We start from the raw sequence: 24,083 nt of genomic DNA on the forward strand, positions 1-24,083 counted from the left end.
TTTATAATATTATATATTAGTTTTATTTATAATCGCTGCCTGTACGTTTGACAGTTTTTTCATCGTGACACTTATTACTACAAATAATATTCTTTTATTTTTTTAACTATTAAATTATAATATATAGATTGCATAAATGGAAATATGTAGAAAGTGCAAGAGTATGAACGGAAGAGTGAACTTAATAGTTGAAGATATAAAATACTATGCTTGGATGAAACACATGAATAATTGACATAAATCGATGTTACAACCAATAGTCTCGCAAGAAGATTATAATTACATAAATAAAATTATTATACAAACGGTTTATTTCTAGGATCAACCGTATTTTTAATCAAGGGATTTATTTTCACAAAAAATGTTTCTATTTCAAAATTAAGAAAATTGTAAAAAATAAAAATTAAGAACGTAAAAATACCGTATATACCGTAGTATATACGTAGCCCGTAGGCTTTTTACGTCAACTTCACAAAGTAAATATAAATTGAGAAATTTATCATTTTCCGGAATATTTTCCATATCTTCTTGCAAAAAGTTTCAATAATCATAATTTATTTTTATTTCTATTCCGTCATAGATGACCTGTTATTCTAACGCTTGAACGTGATGGATTCCTCCTCTTTCTTAATCGCTCGTATAAGCGTCAACGTTAGTACAGCTACAACCACCTGCAATATAGTTAACGTGAGGAAAAAGTAATTAGAGAATAAAACTGCGTTAGATATAATACAATTATATACATGTGAGAAACATTGCATTATAATAGAAATAATGTAGAATCATTTCATTCTTACATGAAGCATGCACAATGCCATTGCCAGACCAGCGAGCCATCCTGACCTCGACTCCAAGAACCAAGATAGTTCCTCGACGCATCCGTGAAAGAAAGCATTTCCGGTAACAGTATCCCGACACTCGGTAGGTAGTGGCTTTCGCATGGACAGATAATCTCTGGGACCGTCAGCTCCACAGCATCCGATCTATCGAAGATATTGCGGTAAATGAATTAAATTCCAAAGTAACCCAGTGCGTTTTTCTTTTTAAAAATAGATCACTGGTTATAGAAAATTTATCTACACTATAAAATAGTTACAATATTTCTCATTAAATTTTTTTTTAATAGAATAACTTATTTTTCTCAAGATAGTTCTGCTTTAATAGATTATTATGCGAATCATTATAATTGGATTATTACAGAACATAATTTATGTTTCCTTACAGCTTCTTGAATTATCCTCAAAATTAGATTCGCCCCTTCGTGATGAGAGTTATTGATGAGATTGATCATGGACCGCCGTATGATAGGTTGAATCTCGCTGTCATATGTCGAGTAGTCGAGAACCACCGCCGCTCCAGAAAGACCGCAAATAAAACATAACACTTGAAGACCCACATCCTAAAATCATCGAGATCTTTGAAGTAAAATCAATCTTCTATGCATTCTTATTGGAAAACATTTCACTTTTTAATCATATTGTCAATATAATCGGAGAATTGATGTCAATATTGCAAGGTAAATATCCTTACGATATATAAACCCAGGATATGTTCCATAAGAGCGGCGGCGCAGCCGACAAAGGCGATAATCATGATGAACACCGATGTGAAGATCAGCACGTAAATTCCAATGTAAAATTCATGCATGTTCAGAAAATCCACCCATTCCTCAAAGTTCGGTTCCATCCGCATCCATATCGACAGTCCAAACATCGCGGCGCCTAGGATCTTTGGCGAAATGGTAAGATTTTTATTTATTACATATTAATTATGAGAGAGCGTTGACGACTCTGTCTCCCAGACAGTTCTTCTAAACTTTGTCCCTCAACTACGATAATATAATAGTGAAATATATTCAAAATTTATTTTAAGAAACTCTCTTTTTAGAGGTCATTTTTTTATACTTTTGCGCATTAGAATTTAATGTGTAATCTAACTAATTTTTTAAGAAATCTCGACTTAGAAAGAATTAATTTAATAAATTTTTTTATACGTATCTAACAATTATTTACGTTAAAGCAATTATATATCATCTATATCACACATTTCTCTCGTTTATTCATTTTTTACAACTTCATACACATATTTTTTTCAATTTATTTGAGACATAGCATATACTATTATTTCACTATCACAGTTGATTTCACCAGACAACGCAATCGCGATAAACCTTCGCACCCACCCATATTATGGCGTTCAAGCAGAAAAGTATAAATTTTATGTTGCTGATATGCTTTTCCAGCGGCGGTCCAGAAACTTTGGCGACCATCTTTGCGTTCTGCCGAAAATTTCTTTACGGAGTCACGTTCCACCGGCGAACGAAATGCACAAATTTCGGACGCGACAATACCGTGAAGGAAGCGTAATTCACCGATCAGATACGTGGGCAGGTACCCGAAGTATGATCGCCTACATTCTCGTCGTTTTATCACCGGTAAATATAAGATAAGTGGATAAGTACGTTCCAGATAAAGAACACGCATCGCTGAGATGAATCATTTCTTTCATGATATCAGGGTGTGTTTGAAAACTACAGTTATTAGAGCCTCCGCACAAGAACATCCGTAACACGTTAAGTTTACAGATTTCTTTGTGCGTTGACTTAAGTTTAATTTTATGTACAGGTATGGCCATTGCATTGTCAGTACTTAACGTAACGTAACATGTTACGGATGTGCCTGTGCATTGGTTCTTAATCTGTATTAATCTAACAAGCTTTTAATTTACGCCATGTGATAATTAACATCCTCCTTAAGAAGCGCAACATTACAGACGTGAATGAGACAGATCAATCATTAATAGTGAAATACAATTTATCTTCTTAATTTATTTCTTCTTAATTTATTTATTTATGTTAATTTACAATTAATTAATGTAATTTGATTGTTAGTGCAAAAAGAGAACACGGAATATCTTACAAATTTGTTTAATAACTTGTTTAATAATTTGTTTAACTCTTTGAATTCACTTCAATTGAGATTTTATTTTTGCAGATTATTATGAGCCGGAACAGCTTCATCGCTGTCCCGATTTTCAAAAATTATGAAAAGGATTTGTATAGTCTTATACATTGCTTTCTCCTTCTTATCATAGTAGGGAATAAATTTGGATTGTAAGAAAAATAAAACAAACGCGTGCAACGTAGCGGTAAACAGTTTAACTAGTCTATTAACTTAATATTTCTAAGAGACTTTAGTGGGTACTCAGGAGAACTTCTCTTTCAATTTCTCTATGAAAATGTAGTAGAAAGTTTAATTAAAATTAAAGGATAATGTAAGATTAAATTATCCTTGTTTTGCATTTAAGTCAAGATTACTTCATAAATTAGGCTTCAAATACAAACTGATTATAAATATATTGCATTCGATTTTTCAGTGGATTGTAAGTTGGCTTAAAAATTGTATATATTCGTCTGTTTTGATCATTTGATACGAATTTAGATATTTCACTATTTTTCTACTTAAATTGCAGCTTTACACTAGAATTACAGGATCTAATTTATTAACTCACATTTTATTGATTGATCCTTCAATTTTAATTAATTATAAATAATATGGCTTTCTTAAGACACTTTTAAAACATAATTCTTAAATAATTAACAATGTATTGAATATTATAGTTTTTCATTACATTTTCGATGAAAACATATCAATTTCAGGCAAATCTGATATTCTCATAGACGTAAATTTCAGTAAAAACTGATATCATTCTCATAGACGCAATTTTATAGTAAATCTGGTGTCATATCGAATATATTTTATTTTGCGTTTACAAAATCTTCAATTATAAAAAATATATGACGAATTGATTGAAACCGTAGTTTAATGTATACACCACATAATAAGTGAAAAAGAAACTTTATATTAATAGAAATCTTCTTCCATGGCTTTTGACGTCGATGTTTTATTCTTGATCTGTTCTTGATTATTGTACATATTTGCTACTTGCTGAGCGGATGTAGCATTCTCGCAACTCTTGTCCTCGCGAATCCTGATAAATCGCGGAAACCTTAAGGATATCCCCTTTTCCGGATCAACCTGCACAATACAAGGATAAAACACGTGTAACAATTATAACATTTTATAATTTAAGAAATTATAATTTTAAGGAATATATATATTCACTAAAATTGAAAAAAGTGAAAGGATTACTTATAGATATTTTATCATATTATTTCTATTTGCAATAATATCGCAATTCGAAATATTGCAACAATGTTTTCGTGAATTCTTACGCATCAATAAAGAAGAATTTCTTAAGTTGAGAACATATTATAAAGAACTGCTTATTATAAAAACTTATCAGAAATGTGTAATTCTTTCTTGGTACAATTTATTTAGCTACACTAAGTTACGTCTTTATACGTATTTTTATCGTATCAAATAATCCGAACAGATGAATACATAAAATTTTTAAACCAACATAACCAACACTGGAAAAGCTAATGCAATATATTTATAATCAGTTCGTATTTTTGAAGCCTAATTTATGAAGAGTAATCTTGACTTAAATGCAAAATATACGATACTTTAATCTTACATTAATCTTACATTATCCTTTAATTTTAATTAAATTCTCTACTACATATTCATAGGAAAATTGAAAGAGTTCTCCTGAGTATCCAATAAAGTCTCTTGGAAATATTAAGTTAACAGACTAGTTAAACTATTGACCACTACGTTGCGCGCAATTGTTTTGTTTTACTCGCAGTCCAAATTTATTTCCTACTATGATAAGAAGGAGAAAGCGACGTGTAGGACTATACTTTTGTTCATAATTTTTGGAAGTCGGGACAACGATGAAGCTGTTCCGGCTTATAATAATTTGCAAAAATAAAATTTCAACAGAAGTAAATTCAAAGAGTTTAAGGCTCTTGGCTCTTCGCATTCTCTATCTTTTTTTAATTACGTCAAACGCGAGAAAAAACATGCTAAAAATTCTTGCGAAATACACTGAAATAAAAAGATATATCCATAAAGTGACACTTGCAATCAATTAAAAAAATCTGTGAAATATTCTCTGCATTCCTTTTTTGCTTTAATAATTAATAATTTGTCATAAATTAACGTGACATACAATTCATCTTCTTAATATATTTCTTCACTTAAGAAGAAGAAAGCAATGTATAGGACTACACTTGTTTCTCGATATAATTTTTTGAAGTCGGGACAACGATAAAGTTGTCCCGGCTCATAATAATCTGCAAAAATAAAACGTATTTTTTTATTTTTAGTTATTTAATAATTGCTACTTACTATTCCAATAGCCGCACGGTGAACTGGCGAAAGAGAGAGATCGGCACACTTAATCTCCCAGACTTGGATCGGCTCGAACCAGTGATCCGGTTCGTGGCTACTATCGAAACGGTAATATGATTTAGCCTGAGATATCACATGGTCCTTAAAAAATTTCGTGTGGTTTTCAAGATCCTCCTCCTTGAAGCCGGTGCCGATCTATCGCCAATATAGCATCGGGTGTCAATACGTGTAAGTGAGAAAATACAATGTTCACAAAGTATATTTCTACAAGTTTTTATACTTAAAATTTTTGCTTGATAAACTATTTGAAGAATTAAATTCTTATTTAATTTAATAATTTACCTTACAGACACTCTGATACTCCTCGTTCTCCTGATCGTAGCAAGCCAAGAGAAAACCACCATAGGTACCGGTTCTTTTTCCCTTACCGATGTAACCACCTATCACAACAACGTCGAGTGTATCACCAACGCCGTCCAAGTAATCCTTCTTTAGCTTCAACCAATTTCTCGATCGCTTTGCAATCTCGTAAGTTGCCTCCTCCTCTAATGTTTTCACCATCAGGCCTTCGCAATTTCCTGTTTATGACCGATATTTCTTTTGTAATTAAAAGCATAAATTAGAATATAAGAACGATCTAAGAAATACAATTTTTGCTCCTCGATAAAAATTAAGAAATAAAATTTTAATTTTTTAATTCTGATTAAGAGATTTAACATTTTATTTTTAAATTACAATATTAAAATCGCAAATAACTGTAAGTAGGTAATGATTTCAATTAACTTCTTTGGAGCTATACTGGAAATTTTTATTCATTTTATGGACATCTTTTGTTTTTGCAAAATTCTTTTTCTATGTCATAGATTCTAAAATGCGAGAAAATTGCGAGAACCTTTCACTGATTCATCCAAGAAAACTTGCACTTCCTCCATCGTCGAAGTGTCCAGACTGTTGGCAAATTTCCATTCGCCTTCCACTTCTTTGAAGTGTTTCTTCAGCAATTCACGCCGTTTTGCGAACGGTTCTTTCACCAATGGCTCGTCGTTTAAGTACAGCAAATCGAACATGAACACACATACCTGCACTTTGATATCTTCCTCACTAGCATCCTATTAAGTATATTTTAAGATACTTCAATATATATATATTTTTTTTTTTGAAAATATATATTTATATTATAAAATTTATATTATTAAGATATTTCGGTAATTATAATTGTAGAAACAATAGGCAATTACAGCAATTAGAATCATAGTAATGACTGAGTTGAAATTTGAATTAAGAGATTTAAATTATATGAGATCACGGCTTCTCTTATCACGGTTTCTCATAATTATTTTATTATTCACCTTTCGCTTTCTCGTGCTGAGTACTTGGAACGGCAAAATCTGCTTCTTCTCCTTATCCCAGGCAACCGCCTCGCAATCGAGTATGCAATTTTTCACCAATTCGTCGCGAGTATTCTTGAATCGATTTATGATATCCGGATACTTACTAGTATTGTTCTCTTGGTTTCTGCTGTAAATATTGATCTGACCGTTGTCTGCAACATGTATCTGCCGAATTTTGATACTCTCTCTTTAATATATTAATTTTCATTTAATATTCTAATCGCGCACACACACAAATAAAAATAATACTTAAATTTAATTAAATATAAAGTTTATAAATAGTAAAAGTACAAAAAATGTAAGAACCTGTGCTCTTTCTCCATCATATTTCCACTCGCACGTAAACTTCAGACCTTCGAATCGCGTTAGCACTTCTTGAATGCCTTTAGTAGGATGCGCCAGCATAGGTTTCAAAGGTATTCCAGGCGTAAGTTTACATTTATTTGGTAAAATTTTAACTCCATCCTCCAATAAAACAGGAATTATGAGATTGTAATTTGGGCATTCGCTGAAATATTAATATTAATTAAGTTTACAGAAAAAATATTTCATTTGAAATATTTATATTCACTTTAACCGACTTACACATTTAAACAAGTTTTATAAAATGAAATATTTCCTGCTTAAATTTGTATAATGATTAAATAGCCCTCTAGTATTTAATTTATAAATAACGTCTTTAAGACTATCTTACCAATATGTTGTCTTTAGTATGAGTGCTATCTCATCGTATTTTTCTTTGAACCGTTCACTCGACATCTGTTTGCTCACATTTATTATTTCAGGTGGGTAGGCTTGTTCTGGCGGTGTCATCGCACAAGCCAAGGCTAACGCCTGAGAAGAAGCAGATTTTTAATATTGATCGAAACAATATATAACGCAGGTGACTTACTTGTAAAACAGATTGCTCTGCCAAACCAATGCGAAGCTTTCCAGCCAATGATCTGATCAGATATCTCGCTTCAGTATTACGACAGGCCACAAACAATGACTGAATTTTCTCCAGCTTTTTCGTCAGAGACTACAGAGAAAAAAAAGAATATTCAAGGAAAATGCAAAGATTTTTCTAATTCTTATTTCTATATTTTAATTATCATGTTCCAGTTTAACAAATTATATATTTCTGCCAATAACAAAAACTTCTAATTACAGCAAAGTTTGATTACCGAGTGCCCTGTCATTTGAGCTATCTCTTTTAACTTGGCATACACATCGGGAACCGTCAACAATGCCAGCGGAAACATAGTTCTTTGATTTGACCTGCTACCTTCCGCCACGATTCCCAAATCGCCGATCTGCTGCACATGGGCTTTAATCTGGGCAACCGATCTACCAGTAGATTGCGCTATCATTTTCATCAGATTCGTGTCAGCAACTCCCAGTTCAATACCTATGACGCAGCAAAAACCATGTATCTACGCATGTATTATACGCAGTATAAGTAGTAAGTAAAAGTCCAAATAATAAAAATTACTTAATTGAAAAATATAATGCTAAAAACAAGTTTTATCTAAAATTATACTTTCTCTCTGAAAACATATATAATGTTACATACAATTTCACAATATTATTGTATATTCACCTTCGTACGCTGGCGCTAGTTGATTAAGGCACAAATATACGCTCGGTAAAAGATTCTCCGGACTTAAAACTATAACGGACCGAAAGTAATTCGACAATATTTCTATTATCTTTAGTCGTGCGCTTGTTTCCTCGATAAGCTCCAAAGTGCGTGTAAATGCGCTATACGGAGTTCTACGAACAAATTTGTAAGCATTTTATTCCTAAAATTGCAAAATTTTGCAGATTTTCGATTATATATATTTTTAAATCATTTTCGATAATTAATTTTAGTTAACTCACTTATCTCCTCGTTTCCAACACGCATCGTTTATCGGATGATAACTAGACTTTATAGGATTGTAAGACTGCTTGATGCTTTCCCCGTTGCTTGTTTTGTTATCTTTTGCATCTTCCTTTTGGTTAGCTGTAAAAGTAAAAAAATAACGTCAGCTTTTTATAATTGTATCAAATAAATATACATCTTGTAAATTAATTTATGTACATACACAGAGAGATACATACTACATTCAGATAAATGTTACTTGTTTTAAGTATTTCATAAGTTTATATATTCACAAATTTAATATAAGCTTATCATAAGCATAAAATTTGTTCAAAATACATCCTGAATCTTAGTAGAGATTTAGTATTTTTAGTAATCCAGAATATTAAATTAAAAATTCAGTTTGTTTACTATATAGAGTCAAATCAACTGTTCCTTGTATAAAATATTGTTATAAAAAGAATTCTGTGTAGTAATTATTGAAATACTGCAAATAATAGTTTTCTGGAGAAACTTACTAGGTAAAACAGGTTTTTCTTTTTCCTCTTTGTCTTCAGCAGTATCATTTTCAATATGAGTATTTTTATCAGTTTTGGCTCCATTTACTTTTTCATTTTCATCCTCCTTTTTTTTCTTACTGCCAGATGTATCTTTCAATTTTTTCCCCTTTGTTTTTTTTGGTTTTCCAGGTGAAATTTTACTTGTTTTGTTTTCTGGAGTGAGTCCTTGAAACATAATTATGAGTATATTGCACATCTAGTACACACATATGAAACTAATGATTCAGCTATATAATTACCTGGTTTTGCACGAGACTTTGTAGATGGAGAAGGGGTTTTGGAAGCTGTTTTTGGCTCTGTAAGTTTTGCACTTGGTTTCTTTGAAGGAGGAGAGCTAAAAGAATAACAGTTTGTAAAAAAATAATATTAATGGAAAGAAATAAAAGGTAATACAAATTAATATAAAATAAATACCCTTACAATAAAAATCTTGTAAAATAAATAATAAATATACTAAAAATAATAAATAACTTTGATTAGGTATTAATTACCTGGGAGATCTGCCGTTGCTATCCCTCTTGCGCTTGCTACTTGCTGATGCATCCTTATCCTCCTGTTTGTCGGACAAGCTGCTGGTGGTTGCATGTATCCGATTAAAAATGACAAAGAATTGGTTGCGAGATGCAACCGCAAGCTCGAGATGTCGAGCTGGTAGAAGCAACGAGTTCCAACGTGAACGAATCACGAGAGCTCTTAGCATAATCAATTACTAGAGAAAGAGTGATACTATTATACTTAACGGCATAAAACATACCTTTCAGAAGTCACCTGAGACGAGTTTTCCTTCTTAGACGGTATTCTAGTGAAGAAGGAACTGAGAAAATAGAGCAAAATTAATGTCATTCCAAAGAAAAATTTTCGTAGTATACTGTTTAATATATATATGGTATCAGTGTTTAAATTACGTGAAGTTATTGAAATTATTAACGATTTGCTGTCGAGAGATATTAGCTGAGCTGTTCGTCTTTTTCAGTTAATTACACCACTGAATTACTCACTCTATACTGCGCTGCGCCATTTCTCACGGATTCTACACGCGTTCGAGAGATTTCCCGCGCCTTGTGGCGCGCCTTTGATGATGAACAACACAGTAAGAGCTGTCACAACGAAGCATAACCATCGACGAGATAACAGTAGACTGCAAGTCCTATGAAATTTTTGGTACACTGTACGCTAGCACCCTCTCAAAGTACGTGGAGTTAAAACTCGTCTACAATAGAAGTCGTAGAGTCATAGTCATAAGTCGTAGAAATTGACCAATCATAGTTGGGCTCGAGAAGAATATTCGACTGTGATTGGTCAATTTCTACGAGTCTTTACGACTCTACGCTTCTATTGTAAACGAGCCTTTACCTGCTCTTCAGAAATATTTTGAGACTGATATTCATTGGCTCATATTCTGAATCCTCTTTTATCTATAAAAATGCTTCTAAAAGAGGCTTAGGAGCCACCTAATTGGCTGAGAAGCTATATTCAAGGCACTTTTATCGATAAAAGAGGATTCAGAATATAGGCCATAGTCGTGTCTTACTTAAGCCTTCTTAAGTTTATCTTCAGATAATGTATGAATTATTTCATTGGCTACGGAATATCTGAAGATGACTTAAGCAGCCTTAAGCTCGTCTACAATAAAAGTCGTAGAGTCGTAAAGAGTGGTAAGTATTTGTATGTACTTGACTGGAAAAAAACTCCGGTTAGAAAACTACTCTTTTAAATCGTTTGTATTTTGTATGAAGAGTTTTGAAGTTATAAATTTCAAGTCGATTCACTAAACCGTTGAAGAGTAATTATTATGTTAATTTTACGTGTTCTTATGGCAAAAGCAACTTTCCTGAATACTATTCACATTTGTGAATTCATGAACCAAAATCCATATTCAAAACAATAAAAAACGATAATTTTATTCTGTCAATTTTTGTACTAGAGTTAAGAATACGCACATTCCAAGGTCAAATTAAAAATTACTATTTCTTTTCCTGCTTAAAATCCTACAACTTTTGTTCGAACCATTTCTTTGCGTTACACTTTGGCTAAAAAATAGGGTGTATATCAGTTGGACACGGGGCAATTAGACACAGTCCAATCACAAGTCGCTGTTCCAAGGGACCCTACAAATGTCTCTAATCACACGGTGCTGTGATTGGCTGTGTCCAAATGTATCGTGTCCAAGTGCACCGCTCCCTAAAAAATATACGTGGCGACTAAAAAAGATTTCTCTATATACGCCTACATTTCTTATCTTAAGATAATTTTAAGATAAGAAATGTATGCGTAAAGAAGTCTATTTTTTAGCCAAAGTACAGTCTATTTTTTAACGCAAAGAAATGGTTCGAACAAAAGTTGTAGGATTTTAAGTAGGAAAAGAAATAGTAATTTTTAATTTGACTTTGGAATGTGCGTATTCTTAACCCTAGTACAAAAATTGACAGAATAAAATTATCGTTTTTTATCGCCCAATGAAAAATTTTTCATATTTAATTATATAAAATTATATATTAGGTGCGCAACTAAGTTCTCGCTGTTTTTTTTATGAAAATGCAACTTTATTGTGAAAAAATGGTTACAAATGAATCATTCAAAGTATTGCCCATCGCTAACTACAACTTTTTCCCATCTTTCTGGCAGAGCTCGAATACCGTTACGATAAAAGTGTTCGTCTTGTGAGGCTATCCACGAATCAAGCCATTTTTTGATGTCTTCATATGAGCGGAACTGCTGATCAGCCAGACCATGTGCCATCGAACGGAACAAGTAATAATCGGACGACGCAATATCTGGGGAATATGGCGGGTGGGACTTCCCATTTGAGCGTTTCCAAGTAGGTTTTAACGTGTTTGGCAACATGAGGCCGAGCGTTGTCATGCAGTAGAATCACTTTTTCGTGCCTCTGCTCGTATTGTGGCCGTTTTTCGCGCAGTGCTCGACTCAATCGCATCAATTGAATTCGATACCGTTCCCCAGTGACGGTTTCGTTCGGTTTCAACAGCTCATAATAAATAACACCGACCTGGTCTCACCAAATACACAGCATAACCTTCGCAGCGTGAATATTCGGCCGAGCCGACGACGTAGAAGCATGACCGGGCAGTCCCTATGACTTCCTTTTCTTTGGGTTGCTGTAATGAATCCATTTTTCATCACCCATCACGATGCGATGAAGAAAACCCTTCCTTTTTTGCCGCTGGAGCAGTTGTTCACAGGCGAAAAAACGACGCTCAACGTCCCTTGGCTTCAAATCATAAGGAACCCAAGTTCCTTGCTTTTGAATCATTCCCAACGCATGCAATCGCTTGGAAATGGCTTGGCGGGTAACTCCTAATGCTGAAGCAAGCTGTTCTTGCGTTTGGCACGGATCCTCATCGAGCAATGCCTCCAATTCAGCGTCTTCGAAGGTTTTTGGCCTTCCTTCACGCGGACGGTCGTCAACATCGAAATCACCGTCTTTGAAGCGACGAAACCAATCACGGCACGTTGTTTCACTTAGAGCAGCATCTCCGTAAACTTTTTGGAGCTCTCGATGCGCTTCAGCCGCCATTTTCCTCGAATGAAATAAGAAAATCAAATCATTCCCGCAAATAACGATTATTTGGCACAAAATCAGACATTTTCACACAACCAAAAGTATATGACGCCAAAACAAAATCACTAACGTGTCAAAGCGGTTTGTTTACCATATGTCTAAGCTTGGTTCATGACGTTTTGGATATGTCAAAATCGACCAGCACTTACTGGAGCCATCTATTGACAAACAGCGGGAACTTAGTTGTGCACCTAATATAATTATATATAATTATATATAATTATGTATCAAATTTGTCCATTCATGTTCATACATTCTACTTATATATATAATTATATATAATTATATATAATTATGTATCAAATTTGTCCATTCATGTTCATACATTCTACTTATATATATAATTATATATAATTATATATAATTATGTATCAAATTTGTCCATTCATGTTCATACATTCTACTTATATATATAATTATATATAATTATATATAATTATGTATCAAATTTGTCCATTCATGTTCATACATTCTACTTATATATATAATTATATATAATTATATATAATTATGTATCAAATTTGTCCATTCATGTTCATACATTCTACTTATATATATAATTATATATAATTATATATAATTATGTATCAAATTTGTCCATTCATGTTCATACATTCTACTTATATATATAATTATATATAATTATATATAATTATGTATCAAATTTGTCCATTCATGTTCATACATTCTACTTATATATATAATTATATATAATTATATATAATTATGTATCAAATTTGTCCATTCATGTTCATACATTCTACTTATATATATAATTATATATAATTATATATAATTATGTATAATTATATATATAAATTCATATATAATTTTACAGAATTACGCATAAATTTATATGTAATTATACATATTGTTATATACATAATTGTGTATAATTATATATAATTTTATATGATTATATATAATTATACATAATTATGTATGGACAAATTTCATACAAAATTTTGCATGAAAAATTTTTTATCAGGCGTTTTAAATATGGATTATTTATTTTTGACTCAGAATCTGCACAAGAGTTTCATTACCTAGATTAATGTGTTGATATAAGAAACAGTATTAATTATAATTAATACTGTTTCTTATATCAACACATTAATCTAGGTAATGAAACTCTTGTGCAGATTCTGAGTCAAAAATAAATGTTTGATGCCTGAAAAGCTATAAATCTTATATAGAATTTATTTTATCTAACGATATGGAACTGCCACCAGAAATTTGGCAGAGCTTGCTGACATGCTGTCAGCAAATTGATGCTTAACATTCCTTAATTTAACCTAATCAGTAAATTGATGGCAAAAACCAAATAGACTTTGTAGCAGTCTGATAACAGATTGGCAGCAAAAACCGAGTAGCGAATTTGGCAGCAGGACTTGTTCGGTTATTCTGTTAATCTGTCAAATTATGCTAGCAGATCCTGCCGCCAGAATGTGAATTTAATGCGGACATAAATAGACAGCATATCTAAAATCGGGACATAAGATCATAAGATCATAAGATCATAAGATCATAAGATCATCTTTAAGATGTCTTTCAGACGATTTACGTATAAATATCTTTAAAACGTTTTATGTTCCGATTTTAGACTATGGGTGCTTCCGAAATGTCCAGGTTTGAGTCGAGTTAATTCCACACACACACACATTATAGTATCTGTTACATATACTATAGTGGAACTAACTCAACTCGATCCAACTCTGGGTATTTCGGAATTATGTTATCTCATTATGTTATCTGGGTTCTGTCTTGTAGTGGGATTCTGATCGAATTTATTGCCTATCTGCCCTCCCCAACATACTGCTAATATTTTATTATGTTAATTGTTGTAGTTTGGACTGTACTTTTGGTACAGTCTGTATTACATTCGATATAGTATTATATTCGGTTCCAAACTATCTATTACGTAATACTTTGATAAATATAACTTTGATAAATATAAAAAAGAGATAACAGCGATAGCTTCTTTGCTTTATATGTCCAATAAATAAACGGTACTTCAGCAGTTCACATTCGAATTCGTAACATTCAAGAAACACATATATACGAAGTACCGTTATTGGTGAAAATGTCTTTCAATGACGTAGAAATCAAAGTGTTGGATGATGAGAAGACGGCCGAAATATTAAAGTATTATCCATTTTATACGCGTGGTTTGATTACAATAGGTAAAAAAAAATGGTGTATGGCATCCAGCTATCTCTACATCGGCGAAGAAGTGTACAACTTTGAACCTCATCCGGACGATACTTGCATCGTCACTTATCCCAGATCAGGTAGACAGTCTTCGTTATATAATGGAAATGTCGCACCTAGTCGTCCTAATTATTTTCGTGTTATCTTTCTTATTTCCAGCAAAGTCTAATCTTCCATTTCTCGATTAATTTCTTATTATTATTATTTTAAATTTTATTATTATTATAAATTTCAAGGTACAACGTTAACACAGGAACTCGTTTGGTTGGTGGCAAACGACATGAATTTTGAAGAAGCGCGTAGCAAGCATCTATTGGACAGATTTCCTTTTCTAGAGTATAGCACCAACATTCGTATAATGCTCATGCGTGCAGAAACGAAACTCACGAAATTTATTTCACTCGGAAATTTATTTAACAAATTCATGATGGAGAACATCTCTCTCGCGCGCAATTTAGAAAAAAAACGGGTGAATTTTTCTCCTTAATAACTTCATTAGATAAGAAATTTCGTTAACGCAAAATCTATTTTTCGTTTCTACACTCAGACGAGATTTATCGTTACTCTTTGAGTTGGAGAGAAATACTTCATTGTAAGAGTTTTCTTTCTAGCACCACTGGAATAATAGAACCTGAACTGTTTGCGGGAAAAGCCGTTGACGAAGAAAATCGGTTAGAGAACAGCGTGAAATTCGTAGAAAAACAACCTTCCCCACGTTTCATCAAGACTCACGTAGCGCTTGACCTATTACCCAAGATCGTAAACAGCGATTGTAAGGTATGTCTATACGATGGCTGCATATTTTCAAGAATAAATACAGATTTCGGAATCTCGGATGAAAATATCGAAAAACGTCGAAAGCGATGAACATTCACGATATGTATGCTTAAACGGTTATTCTTTCATGCAGATTATCTATGTTGCGCGAAATCCCAAAGACACTGTTGTCTCCTGGTACTATTTCCAAAAAGAAATTGAAGTGATAAAGTACAAAGGCAATTTTGAGCAATTCTGCGATGTATTCATGAGCGACCGCAGTGAGTAGCTTCATTTCGCATCGATTAATATTTCGCGACTTATTTTTCTTTATTAACTAATCATTCACACATGTAATTATTCATTAACTTCTTCTACGATATTAGCGATATATTGCCCGTACTGGGAACACGTGAAGGAAGGTTGGGAAAAACGACACAGACCAAACACATTGTTCATCTTCTATGAGGATTTGGTAAAGGTAAATCTTGAAATGTTCGTTATTACAATTTTTACAGCGTTTATTTCCTCTTTCTCTTTTTTATAAAAACTTAACACGTAATATTACTTTTAGAAAAAAAAGAAAGAGAGAGAAGTGAAGGAGAAAAAAGAGAGAAAGAAGGAAAGAAAATAAATTAATAATTAATTTGAGCGTTGTTAGCATTATGAGCAATATATTATCAATATTATTAATAATAAAGATATAACAAGTCTTAAAAATTCCTTGGAAATAACACTTTCGTTTACTTGGTGCAGGATTTACCCGGAAACATTCGAAAGATTGCCACCTTCTACGGGAAAAGTTACAGTGAAGAGCAAATCGCTAAGTTGGTAGACCATTTGAGCATAAAAAAGTTTCGTGAAAATAAAATGGTGAATGTTCCATCAACTGGCGCACATATGAATAACAATATATTCATTCGGCGAGGCATTGTGGGTGATTGGAAAGCACACTTTACACCAGAAATCGAGACAAAATTCAACAAGTGGATCGCTGATAACACGAAAGATACAGATCTTATATTCCCCTGTTAGATTTATACGTCATAAGGTTGTTGCAACATAAGAAGAGTTTTTTAAGAATTAGTTGAAATTTGCACTATATATAGATTTAAGTATGACCTAATTATTGTAACATAATTATAACCAGATTGACCACTTAAAAACTATGATATTTACAATGAAAGTTGACATTTTTAGTACGTGTTCCCTATATCAGATTGAAGACATCACATTCTCAATTTCAATTGTCAAACTACATTCAAAATTTTAATAAAAAAATTATAATATTAAATACTGATATATAGATATTATACACAAATTTTAATTATATTTAATATTTTTATTATTTTTATTTTATTTTATTTTATTCAGTAGTATTTACTATGCAATATTTTGTTTTCAAATTACTGTGGTGAAAGATTTATAATTTATGATATTCTAAATACACATATACACATATTTAAATATTATGTATCTTCTTTTATTATCTGTAAATCCTTACTAAATAAACTGACTTATAAATAAAGCATTTTATTAAAAATAAAAAAATAATAGCTTTTTCTCTTATTTGTAATATTATGTATATATATTTATCTAAATTTTGTTTCAAATAATGATATTTAGTTAGTTAAATAAATATTTATAAACGTAATTTAAAAAAATAGTAGATTTATGAGTAGTCCCCTTGATAATAGAGTATTGATAATAGAGATAATAGACCACTGAAAATAGAGTATGTAGTGATATAACTATCTTAACAGAATTATGTAAGCAATTAAAGTTGGTCAGTGGGAAAGTAACTTTGAACTTGCAAATGTTTTTCAACGTCTTCATTTACTCGAATCTTTCGCGTTCGATCTGATATTATTTACAAAATACTTAAAAACACAGGAGCAGGTTACTTAACTTAAGGTAAATTAAAACAAACGCGAGTTATTTTGCAGATTGCACGTTTATCTTCAACTTTACCAACGTTCGAAAGGCATGCTGCAATTCCTGCTCAGCTATAACTGCAATGTTCTTAAGTCGTTCTGTGTGTTTTACCACCATACCACAGATGCGCTTGTTGGGACATATGATAGATACCAAGACACTGATGCTGTCGTCTGGACCAGGATCAAAATGTTCCAACTTCACTTGCATGTTGTACGGCAACTCCTGCGGAAGATTGTCCAGCAGCTTTGCCCGCACTGTCTGTTGTATTATCTCCTCGCATGTCTGATTGCTGTACATATGTCCCTCGTAACACCATCCTTGTGATTTGGCTGAATCCAACAAGTAGGTCTGTAAGATAGAATATAAAAAAGAAGGAAATTTATTTCTTTTTTGCATATACAGTGTGTCCCAAAAGTCCTGCAATCCCTAAATATTTTGAAAAATACGCATTTTCGAAAAAAATGCTTAACACAAAAGTTGTAGAGTCTAAAAAAATGTATTTACTGATATTGACTGTACTGAAATGTATTTACTGTTATGTATTAATTTTATCAGTTTGACCTTGGGTGGCGCCGCCCAAGTCAGGTCGAGGTCAACTTTACTTTTTTGCATAGAAACATGTATTTTTTTTATTACGGAATTTTATTTTATGTAAAAAAGTAATCAACTTTTATTTGAAAACAATTTTTATATCACCTCTATTTTTTTAAATATTTACGGAAATATCTACAAAATTATTGGTTTCAATAATTTTTTACTCGAATTCTATTAACTTTACCGAAAAATAGCAAGAGATAAAAATTGTTTATTTTCTTCTCATAGAGCTCCGAAAAATTTTTCAGAATTTCATATAAACTTTTTAGTACTAAAAGAAAATACAAAAATGTAGTACTAAAAAGTTAATTAAAAAATTAAAAAAAAAATTCTCAGAGCTCTATGAGAAGAAAATAAATAATTTTTATCTCTTATTATTTTTCGGTAAAGTTGGTAAAATTCGAGTAAAAAATTATTTAAACCAATAATTTTGTAGATATTTCCGTAAATATCTTAGAAAATAGAGATCGTATAAAAAAGTTTTTCAAACAAAACTTGTTTATTTCTTTACGTAAAATAAAATTCCGTAATAAAAAATACATGTTTCTATTTAAAAAAGCAAAGTTGACCTCGACCTGACCTTAGCGGCGTCACCCAAGATCAAACTGATAAGATCAGTAAATACATTTTTTAGACTCTACAACTTTTGTATTAAGTATTTTTTTTCGAAAATGCGCATTTTTCAAAATATTTAGGTGTTGCAAGACTTTTGGGATACACTGTATATGTACTATAGAAACTTTAATACACATACATACACACGTGAAATTTTAAATAAATCAATAACTACATTATTATCTTTATATGTTGCATAAGTTATTTATGTTGCACAAAGTGTCTGACACTAAGGGTCCCATGCTTCACGTACATATACAATTAGGTCAAACTGAACACAAAATTGAATCCTTAAAATTTCTGTAACATATACATATAAAAAATGCTTTGCAATAACTTACCCTTAAATCATCAACACCATCTCCATTTAGAGCTGATATCATGAATACATCTGTGAATTTTAAAGAAGTTTTGGCCTTGGTCAAAACTGTTACAAGATGTAACAGTGTATTCTTCTTCTTCAACTTGTCCACTTTATTAAGTATTAGGATCATGGGAATTTTATCTTCCACCTTCTCCAGCAATCCTTGTATATCTGGGTCGATTTTGTGTCTAGAGAATACATTATGAGAATCCTGCACAAGTCCTACGATGTCTGCTGTCTGTAAGGAATTTTTAGGATCTCTTCGAAAACTAGTAGTCAACTTGTATCGTTTTGATACATTTGTGGATACCATTCCAGGTGTATCCATAAATATTAACTGTGTATTGCCTTCTGAATAAATTGCATCTGCCTTAGCTTGTGTAGTATGTACTTTGCTGGATGTTGCACACACCTGAGAGAGCAAAAGAGAGAAGAAAAGAAAGAATTGAGAAAACGCAGTATAAGCAAGATTTATACAATGTAGTTTGTTAAATAGCAACTTTCTGTAAAATTTTGATGCTCTTTTTGTAGAATTTCTTTGCTTGCTTATATCTGCCTATTTTTTGCATTTTTTATATAACACAAACAAAGAGAAACTAATTCTTTAGATAATCCGATAATCACCGATCTCTTGATGAGCTGATTGACAAGTGTGCTTTTTCCAACATTAGGTGCACCCAAAATAGCTATCTTCAGACATTTTTCATTTTCTCGACGTACAGACGTGGTATTGTGACTGGGTTGCAATACAAATTCTCTCGCGTCAGTTGGTTGAACGTCGAAATTTCTTGAAAAACATCGTCGGAAGATTCGCGGTGAAAAACGAATCGCACAGTTCTCGATTGCAAATAACATTTCAAGTAGATCAAAACGACTTTGTAATATTCTATAAACCGGACGAATATATTTCAAAGAATACTTTTTGTAGTTTATAAACTTAATAAACTAAGTAATAAAAATAAGTTAATAAACTTATATAACTTATTATTTATCATTGCCAGATTGTATTCAAGAAACATTAATCTACTGTGTCGAACCATGTTCTCATAACCTAAATGGTATTGTAAAATACGCCATCTTTGGCTAGCGGTCTTTTTAAAAAGCTCTTTCTGAGAAAATAAATGTAAACTTCGCCGTAGCAGCCGGAAGTAAATAGCACCATCTATCTGTAGGTTGACGTATTTCCGCTAAAAAGAACAAACCTCCAATGCCGAGTGGGCCAGTGGATCAGTGACAACAACGTGACATAACCTGGAAAAAAGCATCGATTGATGGGCGGTTTGCTGTGCTCTCGACAGTATAGCAAAAGTAGGCAACATTCAGTCCTCACCAGGAAACACGACGAGCCAGAGCACGATGAAGGAGCCCGACGTGGATCCGAAGAACATAATCAAAAGTAGAGAACTGCTCTACAGGCTGATGATCAGGTTGCGTATTCTCGTCTTTCTCGCGCACACTTGATCGAATTTCACTCGTTTGCACATAATACTGCCGCCTAAAGCATAATTTTTACGTAAACGCACGATCATGATCATTGCGGTTCCTCACGATCACGGCTTGATCGGCAAACAATGAAAACCGCGACGCTTAAAGCGGTCGAGTAAATCATGTCGAATGTTTCAGTCAACTGTTCTACGACGGTCACCAGACGTTAGCTGTGCAACTGTCCAACATGATACAAGCGGAACCACCCTGTCCACCATCAGATCGGCTGCTCCATTTGATGCTGATCGGTGCTGCTCATGAGCCAGATCGTTCCAAGAAAGACAATAACAACAGCGTGTCCACGTTTGCCAGCAGCTTCGACAACACCTTAGGACCTGGACTGGACTTGGAATTTGAGACTGAGGCGCAGACTCAGGCTCCAGAGCCAGCACAGTATGAGACAGCGTATGTCACATCACACAAGGGGAACTGCAGAGCAGGAGCTTTCTCAGCGGATGGCCAATTGATAGCCACTGGCTCAGTGGATGCTTCCATCAAGATTCTGGATGTGGATAGAATGCTCGCCAAGTCTGCACCAGACGAGATGGCACCTGGTGACCAAACAGGTGGACATCCAGTCATAAGGACTCTGTACGATCATTTGGAGGAAGTGACATGCTTGGAGTTTCATCCCAGGGAACCTATACTCGTGTCGGGCAGTCGCGACTTCTCCGTGAAACTGTTCGATTTTAGCAAAGCCAGTGTGAAAAAGGCGTTCAGGACGATCACGGACGCCGACCAAATTCGCTGCCTATCCTTCCATCCGACCGGCGACTTCCTTATAGTGGGCACCAATCATCCAGTAGTTCGACTATACGACGTGAATACCGCGCAGTGCTTTGTTTGTAGCATACCATCCCACCAGCACACAGCCGGGATCACAAGCATTAAGTACTCGCCGGACGCGAAAACTTACGCCTCGGCCGGTAAAGATGGAAGCATCAAGCTTTGGGACGGCGTGTCAAATCGATGCATAAATACCTTCGTGAAGGCGCACGACGGTTACGAGGTGTGCTCGGTGACCTTCACACGGAACGGCAAGGTAGTATATCTCACTGGTAACGTTGAGAAAGAGAGAGAGAAAGAGAGATTGCGTACGCATTAAAATTGGCAAAGGAGAGCTTGGCACAGAATATCGCCATTTCGAGCGCGACTGCTGAATAATCGTTGTAATTTTGAATTGCAGTATTTACTGTCTTCAGGGAAAGATTCCTTGATAAAGTTGTGGGAATTGTCTACTAGCAGATGTTTAATAGCATATACAGGCGCCGGGACTACAGGTAAACGTCTAGGAATGCGCTTAGGCAGAGTGTGTTTGGCGCGCGGGTACATTACGCCTTGCGAATACATTAAGGAGTTTATTTACTTCGGACGAAAGTAAGCTGGAAATTCCACCAAAATTTCACGTAACTTGTCGCGGTGAGACACATTCGTGCTCGAAGTTTCATGCGATTTGTCTGCACCGTTCGCGAGAAATTTAATACTAAATCGCATTTTTACGGTAGAAGCAATACAGATGACCATTATTCCAATGTAACTTTGTAAAAAGTGACATCATCCAAATTACTTATCGTTGTAAATGTTAGAAGGAAGAACGGTATTCACTACACAGTTTTCATGTAATGGTCAATAGGCTAGAAAAAAACTGCTGTTTTATACTTGAACTAGCATTGCACTGAGTGAAACGTGACAAGATAATATCATGAAATTAGTTTAAAATTATTATTTAAATAGTAAAATAATTGTATAAAAACATACTTTTTTTGATAAATTGTGAACTTATGAGTAGTTTGCTTGATGCATTACTGAAAATACATATTTGATGAATAAACTCCTTAAGTGCGCCTCTTGGCGCTCGCCGCGGAACTTTTTATTTATGACGTCAAAAGTGAGGAAATACATGCTCAAAATTCCTACAAGGTATATCAAGACGAAAAGACATTCATAAAATACCCCAAAAACTTTTTTTGCTCGAACAGCAAAATTTTTGCAGTTAATAAATAACTGTGAGATTAATGTGACATGATAATGAAGGAATGTAAATTAAAAAGAGTAAAAAGTAAATGTCATTCCTTTGAATATATTTTTCGAATTCTATAATTATTTATTCTATAATTCGCGGGAATTTTGAGCATGCATTTCCCCTCGCGATGTTATTAAACGAGAGTTCAACGGCGAGTAGTCAAAAACGTCAAAGTCCTGAAACTGTTCGAGTGCATATGACTGAATGTGATACTTTCCGTAGGTAAACAAGAGCATAAGGCACAGGCCATCTTTAATCATACGGAGGATTACGTAATGTTCCCCGACGAAGCCACGACTTCCCTATGCGCTTGGAATTCACGGAATGCGTCGAGGAAGCAGCTATTGTCATTGGGTCACAACGGCCCCGTGAGGCTGATCGTTCATTCGCCGACTGCACCTGCGTTTCTAACATGCAGTGATGATTTCAGAGCGAGATTCTGGTTCCGAAGAATGCCGACTCACTAATTAAACGTTGTTAAAGTCAAAGGAAGTCGTAGGGAGTTACATGAAGTTACTTCCGATAATTTCTACTTTGCGAAAATACGGGTGACGTTGGCGACACGTTTAAGATCGGGTACATGCGTTGCGGGTGTAATTCTGAAAAAGAGAAATAGGTATTTAGGCATTTTGTATAGTTATTTATATGGTCTTACGGTTTATTTAAATCCTAAGCGACGAACCTCCTCGTACGTTTCAGTTATGCCAGTTACGTCAAGCTAATAATATATAAACGCTACTTAGTAATTCCAACAGTCACACGTTTCATAATGTGCAAGCAAGAAAGAACAAATTCACCTTCGTTCTGTGACAGCGTATATAAAAGCGCTTCCAATTCAGGTAAGTACATGACGAAAGTAGTTAGTCGACATCAGGTCCAATGCAAGCGACATGCGTCCACGAGAAGAATTTTCTAAGTCACGATTGCTTCTTTATACGATGAAAAAAAAGTTGCGGACATTAATAGTTTTGAGATACGTTTAGATTAATATTGTCGTCAAACTCGAGCGTGTGAAATTCTAATAGTTTCAATCTAGTGCAGTGCTATTGTGTGATATACTTGTATTTTTTATTATTGTAAAAAGAACATTATTTATACACGTATCTACGACGACAAGTTAATGTGATTCTGCGCGATCTGAGGTACATCAGATAATTATGCGCGATATTATTTTTCATGTAAATAGAGGTAGGAAGAGAGTGTAGTCTTTGCTTCCACTCATTTCATACATCTGTCTTTTTATTTATCATGAATACACGCTGCGCTTAATTTCGTTTGACATGATTTTCCGACGTATACGGAATCACATTATCTCACCGCTGGCTCGGCGACCAGTTCTGCCCTTTATTGGAGTAATAAAAAATACTGACTAGACACGGCCGGCAGTGTGTGAAAGCGGAGTTTCTCGAAGGAGAATCTCGGGGGTCGTGTGTGCGTCGCTACGTGCGTAGTTCGTCGCGGC

The 24,083-nt window shown here is 33.7% G+C and overlaps 5 protein-coding genes across 11 annotated transcripts; 2 read left to right on the forward strand and 3 right to left on the reverse strand.

The window, feature by feature from the left end:
* Positions 1–7: 7 nt before the first annotated feature.
* On the reverse strand, positions 8–2,422 carry LOC116848546 (tetraspanin-2A). Its single transcript, XM_032824740.1, has 5 exons — positions 2,183–2,422; positions 1,531–1,728; positions 1,223–1,399; positions 798–983; positions 8–671 (listed from the first exon to the last, which is right to left on the reverse strand). The coding sequence occupies exons 1-5, from the start codon at positions 2,267–2,269 to the stop codon at positions 594–596; spliced, it is 726 nt and encodes a 241-aa protein (XP_032680631.1). The 5' UTR covers positions 2,270–2,422; the 3' UTR covers positions 8–593.
* Positions 2,423–3,734: 1,312 nt separating this feature from the next.
* Positions 3,735–10,200, reverse strand: LOC116848539 (DNA ligase 1). Of its 5 annotated transcripts, none has more exons than XM_032824730.1 (16): positions 10,054–10,200; positions 9,810–9,869; positions 9,547–9,624; positions 9,295–9,389; positions 9,014–9,220; positions 8,513–8,636; positions 8,232–8,404; positions 7,816–8,039; positions 7,542–7,670; positions 7,344–7,483; positions 6,956–7,157; positions 6,608–6,814; positions 6,151–6,367; positions 5,601–5,836; positions 5,256–5,453; positions 3,735–4,037 (listed from the first exon to the last, which is right to left on the reverse strand). In XM_032824730.1, exons 1-16 carry the CDS (start codon positions 10,071–10,073, stop codon positions 3,864–3,866), a joined length of 2,484 nt encoding a protein of 827 aa, XP_032680621.1. In that variant the 5' UTR covers positions 10,074–10,200; the 3' UTR covers positions 3,735–3,863. The 5 variants fall into 5 exon arrangements, with proteins under 5 accessions (XP_032680621.1, XP_032680620.1, XP_032680619.1 ...); XM_032824729.1 differs by having other exon boundaries at positions 9,547–9,627; XM_032824728.1 differs by lacking the exon at positions 10,054–10,200 and having other exon boundaries at positions 9,810–9,913.
* LOC116848544 (sulfotransferase 1C4-like) lies at positions 10,099–16,788 on the forward strand. Of its 2 annotated transcripts, XM_032824737.1 has the most exons (7): positions 10,099–10,244; positions 14,819–14,926; positions 15,083–15,182; positions 15,458–15,623; positions 15,757–15,883; positions 15,989–16,083; positions 16,359–16,788. In XM_032824737.1, the coding sequence occupies exons 1-7, from the start codon at positions 10,205–10,207 to the stop codon at positions 16,635–16,637; spliced, it is 915 nt and encodes a 304-aa protein (XP_032680628.1). In that variant the 5' UTR covers positions 10,099–10,204; the 3' UTR covers positions 16,638–16,788. The 2 variants fall into 2 exon arrangements, with proteins under 2 accessions (XP_032680628.1, XP_032680627.1); XM_032824736.1 differs by lacking the exon at positions 10,099–10,244 and having other exon boundaries at positions 13,746–14,926.
* A 631-nt stretch (positions 16,789–17,419) lies between these two features.
* On the reverse strand, positions 17,420–20,184 carry LOC116848543 (GTPase Era, mitochondrial). The gene is made up of 3 exons (XM_032824735.1): positions 19,738–20,184; positions 19,091–19,525; positions 17,420–17,888 (listed from the first exon to the last, which is right to left on the reverse strand). Exons 1-3 carry the CDS (start codon positions 19,966–19,968, stop codon positions 17,538–17,540), a joined length of 1,017 nt encoding a protein of 338 aa, XP_032680626.1. The 5' UTR covers positions 19,969–20,184; the 3' UTR covers positions 17,420–17,537.
* Positions 20,185–20,316: 132 nt separating this feature from the next.
* LOC116848542 (cleavage stimulation factor subunit 1) lies at positions 20,317–23,849 on the forward strand. 2 transcript variants are annotated; one of them, XR_004378979.1, is made up of 5 exons: positions 20,317–20,540; positions 20,737–21,640; positions 21,785–21,878; positions 22,844–23,237; positions 23,321–23,849. XR_004378979.1 is itself a non-coding variant. In XM_032824734.1 (4 exons), the coding sequence occupies exons 1-4, from the start codon at positions 20,470–20,472 to the stop codon at positions 23,086–23,088; spliced, it is 1,314 nt and encodes a 437-aa protein (XP_032680625.1). In that variant the 5' UTR covers positions 20,317–20,469; the 3' UTR covers positions 23,089–23,849. The 2 variants fall into 2 exon arrangements, 1 of the variants encoding a protein (XP_032680625.1); XM_032824734.1 differs by having other exon boundaries at positions 22,844–23,849.
* The last annotated feature ends 234 nt before the right edge of the window (positions 23,850–24,083 follow it).

This window comes from Odontomachus brunneus, unplaced genomic scaffold (assembly GCF_010583005.1).
Source record: "Odontomachus brunneus isolate Ranch 3 - 2012 unplaced genomic scaffold, Obru_v1 Obru_scaffold_096, whole genome shotgun sequence".
NCBI lineage: Eukaryota > Metazoa > Arthropoda > Insecta > Hymenoptera > Formicidae > Odontomachus > Odontomachus brunneus.